Source organism: Nomascus leucogenys, chromosome 13, assembly GCF_006542625.1.
Source record: "Nomascus leucogenys isolate Asia chromosome 13, Asia_NLE_v1, whole genome shotgun sequence".
In the NCBI taxonomy this organism is placed as follows: domain Eukaryota; kingdom Metazoa; phylum Chordata; class Mammalia; order Primates; family Hylobatidae; genus Nomascus; species Nomascus leucogenys.
Window position 1 is genome coordinate 70,196,600 of NC_044393.1, and position 16,925 is coordinate 70,213,524.

General features: G+C 37.6%; 1 protein-coding gene and 1 pseudogene across 2 annotated transcripts in view; both read left to right on the forward strand.

Moving 5' to 3' along the window:
• CPED1 (cadherin like and PC-esterase domain containing 1) overlaps positions 1 to 16,925 on the forward strand; it is a 315,288-nt gene that overhangs the window by 48,775 nt on the left and 249,588 nt on the right. For both annotated transcript variants that reach the window (XM_003261250.4, XM_012512038.2), the window contains one exon: positions 10,195 to 10,301. In XM_003261250.4, the coding sequence (XP_003261298.2) occupies positions 10,195 to 10,301 (107 nt within the window). The remainder of the gene's footprint in view (positions 1 to 10,194; positions 10,302 to 16,925) is intronic.
• LOC115837997 lies at positions 14,498 to 14,796 on the forward strand (annotated as a pseudogene).

Here is a 16,925-nt window from a genome sequence, read left to right on the forward strand (position 1 = left end):
AAATAGTAGATCTATTTTAAGGGTTTTAAGGAATCTCCACACTGTTTTCCATAGTGGTTGTACTAGTTTACAATTCCACCAACAGTGTAAAAGTGTTCCTTTTCACTACATCCATGCCAACATCTATTTTTCTTTTTAGTTTTTGATTATGGCCATTCTTGCAGGAGTGAGGTGTTATCACATTGTGGTTTTGGTTTGCATTTTCCTGATAATTAGTGATGTTGAGTATTTTTTCATATGTTTGTTGGAAATTTATATACCTTCTTTTGAGAATTGTCTATTCATGTCTTTGGCCCACTTTTTGATGGGACTGTTTGTTTTGGTCTTGCTGATTTGTTTGAGTTCCTTGTAGATTCTGGATATTAGTACTCTGTTGGATGTATACATTGTGAAGATTTTCTTTCCCTCTGTGGATTGTCTGTTAATTCTGCTGATTATTTCTTTTGCTGTGCAGAAGCTTTTTAGTTTAACTAAGTCCCTTCTATTTATCTTTGTTTTGGTTGCATTTGATTTTGGGTTTTTGGTCATGAAGTCTTTGCCTAACCTAATGTCTAGAAGGGTGTTTCTGATGTTGTCTTCTAGAATATTTGCGGTTTTGGGTCTTAAATTTAAGTCTTTGATTCACCTTGAGTTGATTTTTGTGTAAGGTGAGAGATGAGGATCCAGTTTCATTCTTCTACATATGGCTTTGCAATTATCCCAGCACCATTTGTTGAATATGGTGTCCCTTCCACACTTTATGTTTTTGTTTGCTTTTTTTGAAGATCAGTTGGCTATAAGTATTTGGGGTTACTTCTGGGTTCTCTATTCTGTTGTATTGGTCTATGTGCCTATTTTTATACCAGTACCATGCTGTTTTGGTGTCTATGGTCTTAAAGTATAGTTTAAAGTCAGGTAATGTGATGCCTCCAGATTTGTACTTTTTGCATAGTCTTGCTTTGGCTATGCGGCTCCTTTTTGGTTCCATATGAATTTTAGGATTATTTTTTCTAGTTCTGTGAAGAACGATGGTGATATTTTGATGGGAATTGCATTGAGTTTGTAGATTGCTTTTGGCAGTTTGGTCATTTTGACAATATTGATTCTACCCATCCATGAGCATGGGATGTGTTTTCATTTGTTTGTGTCATCTATGAATTCTTTCAGCAGTGTTTTGTAATTTTCCTTGTAGAAGTCCTTCACGTCCTTGATTAGGTATATTCCTAAGTATTATTATTATTTTTGCAGCTATTTTGAAAGGGGTTGAGTTCTTGATTTGATTCTCAGCTTGGTCACTGTTGGTATACAGCAAAGCTACTGATTTGTGTACATTAATTTTGTATCCTGAAACTTTGCTGAATTCGTTTACCAGTTCTAGAAGCTTTCTGGATGAGTCTTTAGGGTTTTCTAGGTATACTGTCATATCATCAGCAAGCCGTGACAATTTGACTTCCTCTTTGCCAATTTGGGTGCCCTTTATTTATTTCTTTTGTCTGTTGCTCTGGCTAGGACTTCCAGTACTATATTGAATAGAAGTGGTGAAAGTGGGCATCCTTTTCTTGTTCCAGTTCTCAGGGGGAATGCTTTCAACTTTTCCCCATTCAGTATAATGTTGGCTGTGGGTTTGCTGTAGATGGCTTTTATTACCTTAAGGCATGTGAGGAGCTGCATGTATTAAGAAGGGGCTTTCAACTCCAAATTTGATCTATTTTTCAGTCCTCTGAATTTTTTTTAAAATTGGAATTTATTTGTGGAAGAATGCATGTTGCATAAAAAGTAATTATCTTTACTTTCAGCATTATAATGTTGATTGGTTTTGTGATACAACATTCTTAGTATAAAATACTTTGGTGAGATATATAATTAATATGTGAAAGTTTGTGTCTAGTTACCACCACGTAACAATCATCATCTTATTTCTTCTGGAGAATTCGTTTATTCAGACTTTTAAAAACTGAAGTCCATACTTTGTTCAGATTTTCTTAGTTTTCATCTAATGTTCTTTTTCTGTTTCAAAATCCCATCCAGTATACCATATTACATTTAGTCATTGTGTTTCATCCAGCTCATTCCTCTTGGCTGTGACAGTTTCTCAGACTTTCCATTTTTGATGACCTTGACAGTTTGGAGAGGAACTGGTCAGCTATTTTGATGTCCCTCAGTGGGAATTTGCCTGACGTTTTTCTCATGATTAGACTAGAGTTATGGTTTGAAGGAGTGTGAACACAGAGATAAAGCATCATCCTTATCACGTCATGTCAAGAGTTTTTACAACCCACATGACTTAGCTCTGTTCATGTTAACCTGATTATCTGACTGAGGTAATGTTTGCTAGGTTTTTCCACTATAAAGTTATTCTTTTATTCCCTCTTTCCATATTGAACTATTTGGAAAAGTGTCACCATGTGCCATTCACACTAAAGTAGTAAGAACTTATGCTCTACCTCCTTGGAGGCAGAGTTGCTGCATAACTGTTTTGGAATTCTTCTGCATGAGATATTTGTCTCTTCATCACTATGTATTTATTTATTCAGTCAGTTGTTTGCACGATTATGAGCTCATGGATATTTATTTTCTACTTTAGCTTATAATTCAATATTACTCTATTTATTTAGTTGTCCAGACTGCTCCAGCTCTAATCGTTGACTTCAGTGTGTCTTTGACATACCTTTGTTGTTGCTTTTGTTCGTTTGCTTGCTTGTTTGTTTTTGAGCACTTTGTTACTTTCTGACACTGCAACAGTCTAGGCTTATCTTGTGTATTTCCTGCCCCAACCCTTGAATCAGTCATTCCTCCAACAACATGGTTCCTTTTATTGGAGAATGGTATTATAAACCAACATTTTGCAATGGGAGTTTTATGATTTTTAAATTGTTGCAATGTTAATACCTTTTAAGGTGTTTTAAACTGCTGAGCATTTCAGACATTTAGAAATTTGGTAAAATGCAGTAACGAGAGTGTTGTCCCAGACAGACAATAGTCTTGAAAGCAGTAAAAATGTAAGCACACGTACCCACACATGTGTATAGTCAGTTACACTTCGAAAGAAGATGACATAAATGGCATGAACACCTTTTTAAAAAAATCATTTTAAAAAACTAGGAGGGAACTTTAGCAAGCCTTCTAAAGTGAACATTTCTCAAAGGATTTATTTCACAAGAGTAAACTCGTCGATTTCCTTTTATGCTTTTTTAAATGGCAAATTTCTTCACAGCAAAAATCTTTTCTTTTGCAAAATTTTAGGATAATGTCACTTTCTTGAACTTATGAGTAGCTTAGAAAAATTTGGGGAGCTCAAAACTCATCACAGATACTATTATATCTCATTGATCTTTACAACCTCTTGTTGGGCAGAAAGAGGGTAGACATTAGGACAGGAAAGCCTGACCCCTAGTATGGGTTTAGGCCATTCATGGAGAGAATGGTTTAAAATTTCTCTGTTGTGTAACATAACATTTTCATTAACCCTTAAAAGACATGGAGCCAGAAGCATAGCAAGTAAATACCCATGACCAGCCACTAGAGGTGAAGAGACCAGATTTAATTAGATTTTGTGGCCATGTTGTACAGTTCATTTAGGATCTCAAGGTTCCGTACATATGATTTCTCTTAAATTTAATTCTGAAAATTGAAATAGTCAACCCAGTAAACATCTACTAAGTGTCTACTATAGTCAGTGTTAGAAACAATAAGGTGACTGTTTCTTGTCCTTAAAGAGCAATCATAAATAAAATTAATTATGGGTGCTATGGTACTGTTCCATAGCTACATGAAGAGTGCAGAGTAAGGAATTGGTTAATGCAACTTGAGAAATTTGGGAGGAGATAAAGGTATTTGCAATGATTAACTTATATCCAACTAATCTTGTGGTGGAATCAAGTATAGACCCTAATTTATCATCAATAAGCTAAAAATGTACTCATGAACATAATACTATGCACTAGTCCTGATAAAGGATGGATACAGGTAAATACTTTGTTATTTAATAGGGATTTTATAATTTAATTGTGAAAAGAAGGGTAATACAAACGAACAGTGAACAGATAAAATATCCTCACATATTATATTGTAAAGGAATACTATGAATTACTAAAAAATTAAACACCTTTACTACTTCACTGTAAAGGAAAAAAACTCAGGCAATCATCCTTGTTGTATCCTTATGAAATATGATAGTTTAATATTGTGAATAAGTAAATGAGGCTTGGCTTTTGTAGCTTTGTATTCTAGAAGCTCTTGGACGTTTATTTTCCAAACTATACTTTATAAATCTGTTCTGCCTCAGATTAATGTGTAAATGTTTACAGAAAATTTCCAGTATGTAAAGCACTGGAATCTCCCATTTGTTTTTATAATTTAGGCACAATGAATTATTAACTTTGTTCTTCTCATGTTTATTTCTTCTTTTTTATCCTTACCAGCTAAGAACCAAAATTATATTTATTTTCTTTTTTAAAAACTAAGGTTTTTCTTACTATTATTCTATTTTTAATTTATAGAATAGCATTTCAATATACTTGCTTTTGATTTAATTATAATTGCTTCCTGTTTACATGCAGTTATTCACTGATTCACTCATTTATACATTTTACAAATATGTGGCAAATGCTTTACATTTCAGCCACTATTGTAGGTACTGAGAATCTAGCAGTGAACAAAATAGATATAGTCTCCGCCCTCCTGGAGCAGATTTTCAAATTGGGGGAAACATAATAAACAAATACAGAAAAAATACATATATATATAAAATCTGTGAGATGCTCGTAAATACTATGGAGAATAATAAAGCAGGAATAGACTTAATATTCTTAGATTTTTATTACGTGTGCCAGAAAATTAAAGTTGTCATTCCTTGAGAATAAACAGCATTTGATGCTAATATGAACGATGCTATCTCAGATTTCTCTGTTGTTCTCTGGATTAAATTACAGATCTTGCAGATGTTATCAGTGAAGGAGGTCATTTGTGAGCCAGGAAATGAGTGTTTGCTTTATGGCAGCCTGTCTATGAGAAACTGGAAATATTCTAAAGGCAGCCTCACTCCTTAGGGCAGATGCTTCATTTTAAAACCAAACAAAACAAAAACCTCTAAAAATTGCTCTTACTTTTAACACGAACAGATGTTAGCTGGTTTCTGAGAACACTTAGAGAAGGATAAAAACTATAGTCAGTGACATTTTATATCTGAATTAATTGATCTGGACCCTGACGTCTCCTTCCAAAATTGTCTGAGGAGTTTTTGTCTTTTCCAGAGATAACACTATGAAGGCATGATAGTGATTCGTGTTATCAGCAGCTTTGCTTCCGCGTGTTTGGGAGGTGCCTGTAGGTTTTTCACATTCTGAGATGGGGACTGGAGCATCCACATCCTGTTTTCCTAGAATTATGCGCTATGACCTTTCTATTTAAGACCTTGATAAGCCTGATCGGGAAGTTCTGGTTTCTCCACAACAGAGAAAGAAATAATTTTAACCGCTAAAAAAAAAATTTAAAACGTTTTAAGGATATATTTTCAAAAATAGGTAGAGGCCAAGTACATATTTCTAGTTCCTGAGTACCTGTGAGGTAAGTACTAGCTCCTTTTATGTAGGAAGATTTAACTTTGATTACCAGTGGTATTGCCAATAGTATGATGGGGCACAATACCTAGGTGAGGGTCTAGGGATATGTGAGTTATACCTGCTGTAGTTACTTCTTCCTCCGAGCTTCCAAAGAAAAACAGATGCACTGGACAGTGAGAGAGAAAGGCTAGAGCTGGATAATTTCTGTGTCTGTTTCCTCACTTGTAAAGTACATGTAATAACATGTAATAATTGTTTCTACTCCACAGGGTTGTTGGAAATATTACATAAATTAATACATGTAAGGCATCAATAGCTAAATTTCTTTGTTGCTTCCCTGTTTTCAAAGGAGATAATGGCGCAATGTTCAAGAACATGGCCACTAGAGCTAGTTGTTTGTATCCAAATTCTCTTCCCACCACTAATTGGAAGGGCAACCTTGGGCAAGTTATTTAACCTTTCTGTGCCTGTAAAACATAGAATAATCATATCAAATAGATTGTTGTATGGGATAAATGAGATAATACAAATACGTGGAACAATATTTGGCACATTGTAAGTTCTGAAGAACTATTAGCTGTTCACATCATTGTTACTACTATTTCTACTAATAATTTATTTGTAGTGGCTTTGGCCCCCAAATCCTAATGCAGTATTCTAAAGAGCAAGGCTAAATCATATAGAGTTGTCCTTTTCCCCATGCAAGGAGAACCTAAGAAGTCATCATCCAAATTAACCAGGGGCTTTGCCTGTTTTCAGCTAACACAAATCTGATGTCTTAGCACTTCTTACTCTAATCTCAACCTTCTCGGTGCAGAAAAGGCATATCGAGAAAGACACAAACAATGAGCGTTTACTCCAGTGCTTAGAAAGAGCCTGTCCTAGGCCATTTACAACTATGGCAACAGCCTTGAGACAGGCTCAACATGGAAAAAAGTGTAACGAGAGGGTGTGAATGAAAAAGAGATGAGGCAAGGCCCAGGTAGGAGCAGATTCTGGGCCACTTTTGCACTCCAACTGGGAAGAAGAGATGGAAGAAAAAAAAGATGATCAGAGACCACTCTTGATTTTTCCAGGCTCTGAAAGGAAGGAACCCTAAGAGGCTAAGTTGCAGCCCTTGCCACCTTTAATGTAACCAACAAAATGTCCTTGGAATTGAATGACCTTCCCCAATCTTATGGAATAGCATGATAAATCTAGAGATCAAAGGGTATATTCAAACATTCCTCTAGGGCCAATTAACCAAATAGTAGTTTGCCTGATGTTATCTTAATAAAAACAATTTATCTAATGAACAACTCTAATTCATTAAAAGCTAATGCACGGAACACAAATTTGTCAAATGGTCAACTCATGGAAACCTGGAACACTATTATTTTATGCCAGGTCTAGAATGGTGTGCTGCTACTAGAGACAGAGCCCAAGCAGAGGAGTTAGGGTAAGAGGTGTGGGGGTAAGAGACCATGGCAAACTGGAGAACATGTGGGAAGTGGCTCCAGCCGGTCACTGCCTTGTAGGATATGGACCCAGTGTTACCAGAGCTTCCAAGTTTTCAAATAAAGGCTGAAATTGGAATTTTCTATGTGAATTGTGCTGACATTTGCATTTTGGCAAATACTTAAAACAAAAAACAAACGCTGTGCAGGCCAAATGAATCCCGTCTGAGGGCTTGACTTGCCTGTGTGCTTTTAGTTTGCAATCTCTGCTGCAGACCTAGGGCATTTGCCTCCTAAATGCTCATGCTTTCAGCTGTGAAATGTGGCTCCAAAGCCCCACAATATTTAGTAATTTGTAATTGTGCTGAGGTACCAATTTGTATCCCAAATGCTCCAAGGCTAACTTCTCAATGTGATTTACTTAGATAGTGAAAGTGCTTTGATCTCTGCCCAGTTTCTACATTTCAGTGTGGCTTTAGGGTTTCTTTAACTAAATTTTAATACATAGTAGCTCTCATGAAACAAGTGAAACTTCATTAAGAAAAGAAAAAGGGCTTTGGAAAGCAGGGGAGGGAGTTGACTTCTAATGTTGGAAATAGAAATGAAGACAAAGTGAAAAGGTCTACTAAATGTTTAACTAGGAAATAGCTTTGGGGACATTGAGGTGGGATTCAGTGCAGGTAACAGTGGGGGTTTTGAGTGGAAACAATTAGCATTTTTAGACCGTGCTAGCAAGCATTTGTGAAGAAGGTGTATGAAGATATTACTTGAAATTTCAGTTACACTTTACTTCATTTTTAGAGGAGATTTGTGGACTATACAGTATTTTTAAATTATTAATTAAAAATATTAATTAAATATCTTTGAGGGATGAGGGGGTCACCCTTATGAATGCCAAAAAGCTGTGTAATGCTTTGTAAGTTATTTTACTTTCTCCTACTTTGTTTTTAATGTTTAGATCCCTCAAAGAGATTGCTGAGGGCGGTGACTTTCTGCTCTTTTTTTTTTTTCTGCTATTTACTTTCATACTTTGAGTACAATGTCCTGTTCATAGAAGGTTCTTAATAAATTCAATGCTTTGAATTAGTTAAATGTGTCTTCCCATTTTAAACATTTATGGCTTAAATATATATTTCCATCAACTCTAGAAATTGTGCATGTGCCTTGAATAGTGAAGAAGGGTATGCTTTAGACGTAGAGGAATATAAAACTTACTCTGAGACCAAAACGCTGCAGGTCATGATTTGAAATCCCTCTTAGCATATCCTTAACTTCTTAAAATATTTAGTTGGGAATCATATGACAGGAGGTTTCTTCTAGGGTTCTAGTTTTTCCTGGGCTAGAAATGATATAGAATAAAACAGTCTTTGTGTTTCGCTTTGAATCCAAATTGGGATGAAAAAGCCAGGTGCACTTTTAAAATAAAGTATTGGATTCATCATATAGTATTTGGTTTTGTCTATAGGAATCTATGGGAACTTTTCTTGAAAGTGAGAGTGTATGGAGCAGGGTAGATCTTGCAAGCCTAAGGCCTGCTGGTTGCTGCATGATGAGATTTCTCTCATCCCCAAATCAACTGCTGCACCTCTCCTCGCCCCTTTGCCTTATTGTGCTATCTTCCAGCATCTTGAGATACATCAAGCGAACAGAGAAGTTCTAGGATAAGAACTTGAGTTCAATTGCCTGGATTCCTTGTTTGGCAGAAAGGTTTCCCTTCCAGCAACAGGACAATTAAAAACAGAGGAACCAGTAGCCCAGAGAGCACAAGACTTGTGAAATTGAAAAGGACTTGATTGGTGGGGAGTGAAATTTCATTTCTAATTTTCATAGATCCCTCTTCCTTATTAATACTTTTCTCATAAAGCCTTTCTTTGGAAATATTATGCTTCTCAAGTGAGAAAGTCTTTTGAAAAATTTGAAAAGAGAGGTATTTAAAGAAGTTGGTTACTTTGTAGCTTTTTAGAAGCTACTAGACATAATACAGGAGATGACTGGCGAGGTCTGGCATAAATAATTACTCAGAATATTTATCTCAGGACTGATCAACAAAAGAGGCAATGTATACAGAAATTGTTTTTTAAATTGGATTTTCATCCAAAATGAAGACTATTTCCTAAGTAATACCAGTCCATTTACACATTACCCAGTGGGGTTTTTTCCTGGTTATTTTTGAGATACCTATTTCTATATTGTCTCTGAATAACATTAAAAATTGAAATACATTTCTTCTGTTGCTTTTATTGTTGTTTTTTCTCCATGAGGTAATGTGTTTACTATGCTCTCAAGGGGTAGTTATTCATGCATCCGTCAAGAAATATTTTTAAGGTACCAATTATATGTAGGGCATGTGATCTATATCTATATATCTATAGATATAGATATAGATATATAGATATATAGAAATATATAGAAATCAAAGTGAATAAAGAAAAATAAACCCATGTATACACACAAATGTTAACTTTAAAATGTTTAGAGATTAGGCAAGAATGTACCCTTCTGAGATTATTTTGGCAAGTTACTATGATTTATTGGCAAAGGGCTTTGTCCTTGGTGAAATAGCTGGAATATCATTTGCTTTCATCCGTGTTATACTCCATAGTTTGAACTGAACTCTGCTGTGTATAACTAGATTACAAATTTCTTTTATGCAAAACCCGTCATTTTAATTTTCATTGAATTTTATTTTCTGTCTATTACAACTTTTTTTTTATGAAACATCACAAAAGTAAATTTGATGTTTGACGTGTAGATCTATGAAAAATAGTGGGAATACCTAAGCCCAGAACAAAATATTTGATGTTTTCACTTCTTATCATTATTTGATTTCACATCTTTCTTCTGTCTTAAAAGATTTTATTATTTTTTCTCCCAAATCTACAAAAAAAGACTTTATTAATTTTTAAAATAAGTGATTTAAGGTATTCTAATTTCAATATTTTAAAATAATTTTATAATGTCTTTTAAATGAATTTTATAATATGTATAATATAGACAATTACATTTTCTATAGAATAAAATACTAAATGTAAAAATACTAGAACTTCCAAAATTTAAAAAGTCGAATTTTAGTTATTTTACTTTTAGTCTTAAGTATATTTGAGATCATTTACTTGTTTCAGAATTTAAATAATTACATTTTTTAATCTGAAGAATTAAATATTGCCTTTAAATTATCTGATGAAAACTTACTATTTTGAATATTCTTTTGCTTTTAGGTGATCTGGGCTCTTGGGATCTGCTCATTTGCCTGTCTTCTAAGAAAGCAGAAGGAAAACCCTGTATAGCCAAGGAAGTCATGTGCCAGTTAGGTTTACATCAAAAGGTAAATACTCTCAAAATGTGCACAGATTTTATCAGCTCTACAGATATTAACACTGGCATTTCCTGGTCTATAATGTTTAAGAGTCTTAAAGAATTAGAGTCATTATATCTATGGAGAATCTTCCAACTGGCCATGCCTTATATACTTTACCATAAAATAGTCACCACTTTTTGTTTGATAAGATCTCCCTCAGCTTCAGCTGCTGCAGATATTGTTGTTTTACTCAGTAGGATCCAACTTTATCTAGAAGTCTGCAGCCTATGAAGTGTTGCTTAATCTGACCACTTGTTCACCGAAGTGGTAAAGTCTTTATTTTTTAGATGCCTTTTCTAATTTTTTTTCTAACTTAAGTTGGTATCATAAGTTACAATAAAATGTGTAAAATTTCTAATTACCGTTTAAAATTGACATTTAGTACTTACTGTTTATATTGTGTGAACTTTCGTAAATGGTTTTAGAAAACTTAACTAAAAATTATCCAATGTTTACCATGTGCTAGTCACTGTGCTGGAAAATTTACATATTGTTGATACCTATAACGAATCTGTACGAAAAGTGCCAGATCCAATAGCTCTTATACAGCCCCTAACTGGAGATGGAGTATTGCACCCAGATCACTTGATATTCCTACAATTCGCCATCTAGATAACACCTTTCTTCTTCTTTTTTTTGAGACGCAATCTTGCTCTGTCGCCCAGGCTGGAGTGCAGTGGCAGGATCTCGGCTCACTGCAAGCTCCGCCTCCTGGGTTCACGCCATTTTCCTGCCTCAGCCTCCGGTGGTAGCGGGCGCCTGTAGCTGGGACTACAGGCGCCCGCTACCACGCCTGGCTATTTTTTTTGTATTTTTTAGTGGAGACGGGGTTCACCGTGTTAGCCAGGATGGTCTCGATCCCCTGACTTCGTGATCCGCCCGCTTTGGCCTCCCAAAGTGCTGGGGATAACTCCTTTCTTCTAACTCTTCACTTTTTTGGCATTTGAGCTGAGCACACGCGTTTGTGACTCTATGTACATTTCTGGCCATTCCTCCTCTGTTTTCTTTACAACCAACTTTTCTCTGCCCATTCTTTGAATCCCTGTGTTCCCTAACACCAATCCTGAAATTTCAACAACCATTTGTAGTTGAGATTCCGAAATCTACCTAAGGTACAGAGCACGTTTCCAGGCTTCAGGCTTGAATACGCAACAGGCTGCTGAGCATCTGCACTTGGATGTCCCACAGACATATCAAACTCAACCTGGCGAAAACTGACTTATTCTTTTCCTCAGTAAATTTTCTCCTGCTCTTGTGTTCAGAAGCTTCAGCTCTTCTGTTTTGTTTGTTATAAGCAGAATCACCCAGTCTGTCATCTCCCAAGATAGAAATTACCCACTTTTGTCATCTCCTAAGATAGAAGGGCCATCACCCTTGAGCCCTTCCTTCATCTTCCTTGGCATTGACCCTCTGTTAATTGCCAATACTACTGAATTTAACCTCTTAACATGTTTTTTTTTCTTCTGTTCTTGTTTTTGTTTTGTTTTTTTGAGACAAAGTCTCCCTCTGTCACCCAGGCTGGGGTGCAATGGTGTGATCTCACCTCACTGCAACCTCTGCCTCCCAGGTTCAAGCAATTATCGGGCCTCAGCCACCCAAGTAGCTAGGATTACAGATGTGCACCACCACGCCTGGCTAATTTTTATATTTTTCGTAGAGACGGGGTTTGTTGTGTTGACCAGGCTGGTCTCGAACTCCTGGCCTCATGTGATCTACCTGCCTCAGCCTCCCAAAGTGCTGGGATTACAGGCCTGAGCCACCATGCCAGGCCTATCTCTAAACATTTCTCACATCTGTCATCTATTCTCTGTACTTACTACCTTTATTCTGGCCAGATAATCATCATCTCTTACCTGGTTTATTGGTAAATCTTCCTCAATGGTTTTTCTGAAGCAAATATTTTACCCCTGAAATCTATCCTCCTCACAGTTATGAGATGAAAAATATAAAATGATGAACTAGCCTTTTTACATTTATGCTTACAATCTTGAATGGCTTCTCATCAACCCTAGAATAAAGTTTTAGTATTTGCTTTGTATTAGGCTTCTGGGAAGAATCAAATGCCATACTCATAAAGGTGTATCTGAAGACAAACTAATAAACTATTTACAGTGGTTTTGGCAGGGAAAAAGAAACTAAAAGGCCTAGTGAGGCACTTGGGAGCTAGCAACATTATAAAAGTTTCACCACACTGGGTCGTAAGAGAGATGTGTAGAAGGAAGGGCATAGCTAGAATCCAATGAGAGCTGGAACCAAGAAGGAGGCGTCCTTGGAAAGGTGTGGTAAACTTAGGGGAGTGTAGCTTTTGGCATATCACAGACCTGCAGAGAGGGAGCCTTGGGGATAAACACCCCACCTCTCTCTACTCCTACCCTCCAGTCTCTTGCCAGTGCCTCCCATTGGTCCAGGCTAACTGCTAGTCAAAGGGCAAGAGATTCTCTGTGATGCCACCCACAAAAGTCAGCCTCCTGGGGGACAGAGCAGGTGGCAGAGACCTGGAGGGCCAAGTGGTGAATATTTAGCACAATAAGCTATTCAGGGTTTTTTGTGAGTGGCTTTTGCCTAACAGTACCCTTCTCTTATCTCTTTCTAACTGGGTGTCATGCTGCAAGTGATATGAAACTGCTTATTATTCCCTAAACGCCTGTGCTGTTTTCTGTCACATACCTTTATTCTTACTGTTTTGTCTGCCTGGAATGCTCTTTCTCAGTCCTCTTTGCCTCAGTGATTTTCAACCAGGGAGAGATTCTGTCTCCTCTAGTAATATTTGGCGATGTCTAGAGATGTTTTTAGTTTTGTCACATCTAGGGGGAATGGTTGGTACTGGCATCTGTAGGTTAAAGCCAAGGATGCTGCTAAATATTGTATAATGCCCACAACAAATAATTGTATGGCCAAATACGTTCATAGTGGCAAGTTTGAGAAACCTTAATATGGTCCCTTGCCTTAAAGTCAGCTGCTTAGGTCTGTTACACTCAGCACCACTATCACCTCAGAAGCCCCAATGCTTCTGTTTTGTTGGTTATAAGTGGAATCACCCACTCTGTCATCTCCTAAGGTAGAAATCTGGCCTTCACCCTTGAGCCCTTCCTCTTCTTTGTCATCTACAATTGCCAATACCATGGAATTTAACCTCTAAATATTTCTCAGATCTGTTATCTATTTTCTGTACTTACAACCTTTACTCTGCTTACCTGGATTGCAGGCAGGGCTTCCTTGCCTTTCTCCTTCTGGATACTCATACAAATCCTCATGCATAGCTCAAATTCTGTACTTATCACATGGTTTATTTTTTTCTTTGTTGTCCGCAAATGCACGTCAGGCTTCACCAGCTAATGAGGACAAATGAGGTCACGTTGGCATTAGTATTGATATTTTGGGGGCAATACAGGTTTTTTTTGTTTTGTTTTTTGTTTTTTTTTTGAGATGGAGTTTCACTCTTGTTGCCCAGGCTGGAGTGCAATGCCACAATCTTGGCTCACTGCAATATCTGCCTCCCAGGCTCAAGCAATTCTTCTGCCTCAGCCTTTGGAGCAGCTGGGATTACAGGCATCTGCCACCACGCCCAGCTAATTTTTTGTATTTTTAGTAGAGACGGGGTTTCACCATGTTGGCCAGATTGGTCTTGAACTTCTGACTTCAGGTGATCCACCGCCTCGGCCTCCCAAAGTGCTGGGATTACAGGCGTGAGCTACGATGCCCGGCTCACCCACAATACAGGTTTGTTGTTGTTGTTTTTGAGACAGGAGTCTTGCTCTGTCACCCAGGCTAGAGTGCAGTGGCCGATTTCGGCTTACTGCAACCTCTGCCTCCGGGTTCAAGCAATTCTCCTGCCTCAGCCTCCCCAGTAGCTGGGATTACAGGCATGTGCCACCACACCCAGCTAATTTTTGTATTTTTAGTAGAGGCGAGGTTTCACCGTCTTGGCCAGGCTGGTCTCAAACTCCTGACCTTGTGAACCACCCACCTCTGCCTCCCAAAGTGCTGGGATTACAGGCGTGAGCCACCGTGCCCGGCCACAGGTTTTCTTAAGAAGCTTTCTGGTGGGTCTCAGCAGCTCGGGCGGTGGGAGGAGCGGCAGCAGCCAGGCAGCCCAGCTTCGCGAAGGCTCTCGGTGCGACGAGGCCTGCAGGCACCTGGCATGCGCCCTCCTCGTCACCAGGATGCCCAAAAGGAAGGTCATGAAGGGACCACCAAGGAAGAGCCCAAGAGGAGATTGGCGCGGTTGCCAGCTAAACCTGCTCCTGCAAAAGTGGAAACGAAGCTGAAAAAGGCAGCAGCGAAGGATAAATCTTCAGGCAAAAAAGTGCAAACAAAAGGGAAAAGGGGAGCAAAGGGAAAACAGGCCAAAGTGGCAAACCAAGAAACTAAAGAAGATTTACGTGCAGAAAACGGGGAAATGAAAACTGAGGACAGTCCAGCCTCTGATGAAGCAGGAGAGAAAGAAACCAAGTCTGATTAATACAGTATACCATGTCTTATCAGCGGTCCCTGACTCCCTTCTTCTACAATCCAGAGGAATATTTTTATCACTTATTTTGTAAATGCAAGTTTTTTAGTAGCTCTAGAAACATTTTTAAGAAGGAGGGAATCCCACCTCATCCCATTTTTTAAGTGTAAATGCTTTTTTTTTTTTTTTTAGAGGTAAAATCATTTGCTGGTTGTTTATTTTTTTTGGCACAACCAGAAAATAGTGTGGGATATTGAATTATGGGAGGCTTTGACTGTCTCGGGTGTCAGCTTAACATTCCATAGATGGAGGGTTAGTTTTTATATCCTATAAAACAAAGCATATTAAATGGAAATATGAAGTCAGTCCTGCATTTAATGTCTTGAACATTTTAAATTACTTCTATTCCCTTGTTTTTTAGTAGAATTGTTTTCTAAAGAAAACCACTCCTTGAGCATGGCTCTCCCTGTCAGAATTGTGTGCACTCTGTAAGATCTTTGGTTGTGGTAGTCCTGTTTTCCTAATAACTTTGTTACTATGCTGTGAAAGATTAAAAATTTGAATATGTAGTGTATATGCTATTCAGTTGTGAATTGGTGAAACGTATGTAACAGCTTATCAACATGTGAAGACATTGATAGCCTCTTAAGGAAAATTTGCTTCCAAATTTTAAGCTGGAAAGTCGCTGGAATAACTTTAAAAAAGAATTACAATACATGGCTTTTTAGATTTTCGGTATGTATGTTAAGAATTGTGTACAAATTTAAGTGTCTGTACTGATCCACATCCAATAAAATCTCAATTATGAAAGAAAAAAAAAAAAGCTTTCCCATCTATTTCCCTAGCAAGTGTCTTCCATGTACTTAGAAATAGTGTTTTTGGTATGCTGTTTCAGACCATTACACCAAATGCATTGAGGAACACCCCATACTACTTTGGCTGCCACTGATGGCTCCTGTGATAGTTATGTTCCCAGCCTGGGGTGCAAAATCTCTCCCCACAGCTGTAAAATTTTTGAGATGCCCAAAGTCCTGCATTCATCAGTTCTATCTGAATTGAAACTAGACTTCATTCAGTATAGATCAAAGTGAACATTATTCTATTTAACTCAGTTCTTCACTTCGTTTCCTGAGCCCCGAAACATACGGTTGGCACCTGGACAACACGAAGTCACACAAAAACTCTTCCCATGACTCTTTTGTCCCCTCTCCTCGGGCTTTTGTGGTCAACCCTTGCGTCATCATTCACTAGCTAAAGGATTTTGATCACGTTATTTAATCTCTGTAGCCTCCACCGTCTTTTTCTGAAATAAGAAGGCATTAGACACTGGACAGTCTCCAAGATACTTGCTAGCGAGTGGAATATGTGATGAGAAGAGAACAGAGCAGATCAGCCAGCGATGGCAATGGAGAAGGCGAGAAGGGGGTTATGGGTGAAATAGGTAGGGAAGGAAGTTATAAAGTACAGCGTCAGTTATGCTGATATTCTCTTTTTAAATTTAAATTTTTATTGTTTTTGGGAGACAGAGTCTCACTCTGTCTCTGAGGCTGGAGTGTAGTGGCGTGATCTTGGCTCACTGCAACTGCGGCCTCCTGGATTCAAGTGATTCTCATGCTCAGCTTCCCGAGTAGCTGGGATTACAGGCGTGCACCACCACACCTAATTTTTTTTATTTTTAGTAGAGACTGGGTTTTGCCATGTTGGCCAGGCTGGTCTTGAACTCCTGGCCTCAAGTGATCCGCCCACCTTGACCTCCCAAAGTGTTGGGATTACAGATGTGAGTCACTGTGCCTGCCCTTAATTTTTAATTTTGTCATAATTTTAGACTTACGGAAAAATTGAAAAAATAATACAAATATTTTTCCAAACACCTTTCACTGAGCTTACTTTAATGTTAAATCTTACATAACCATGGTACTTTCATCAAAACTAAGAAATTAATGTGGATACAAACTGTTAACTCAATTATAAACGTCATTCAGATTGCATCTTTAAAAAAAAAATGTTTGCCCCTTTTCTGCTCTAGGAACCTATCTAGTACCCTTCATTGCACTGAGTTTACATATCTCCTTACTCTCCTTCGATCTGATGCAATTTTTTTTTCTTTCATGACCTTGACATATTTGAAGAGTACTGGTCAG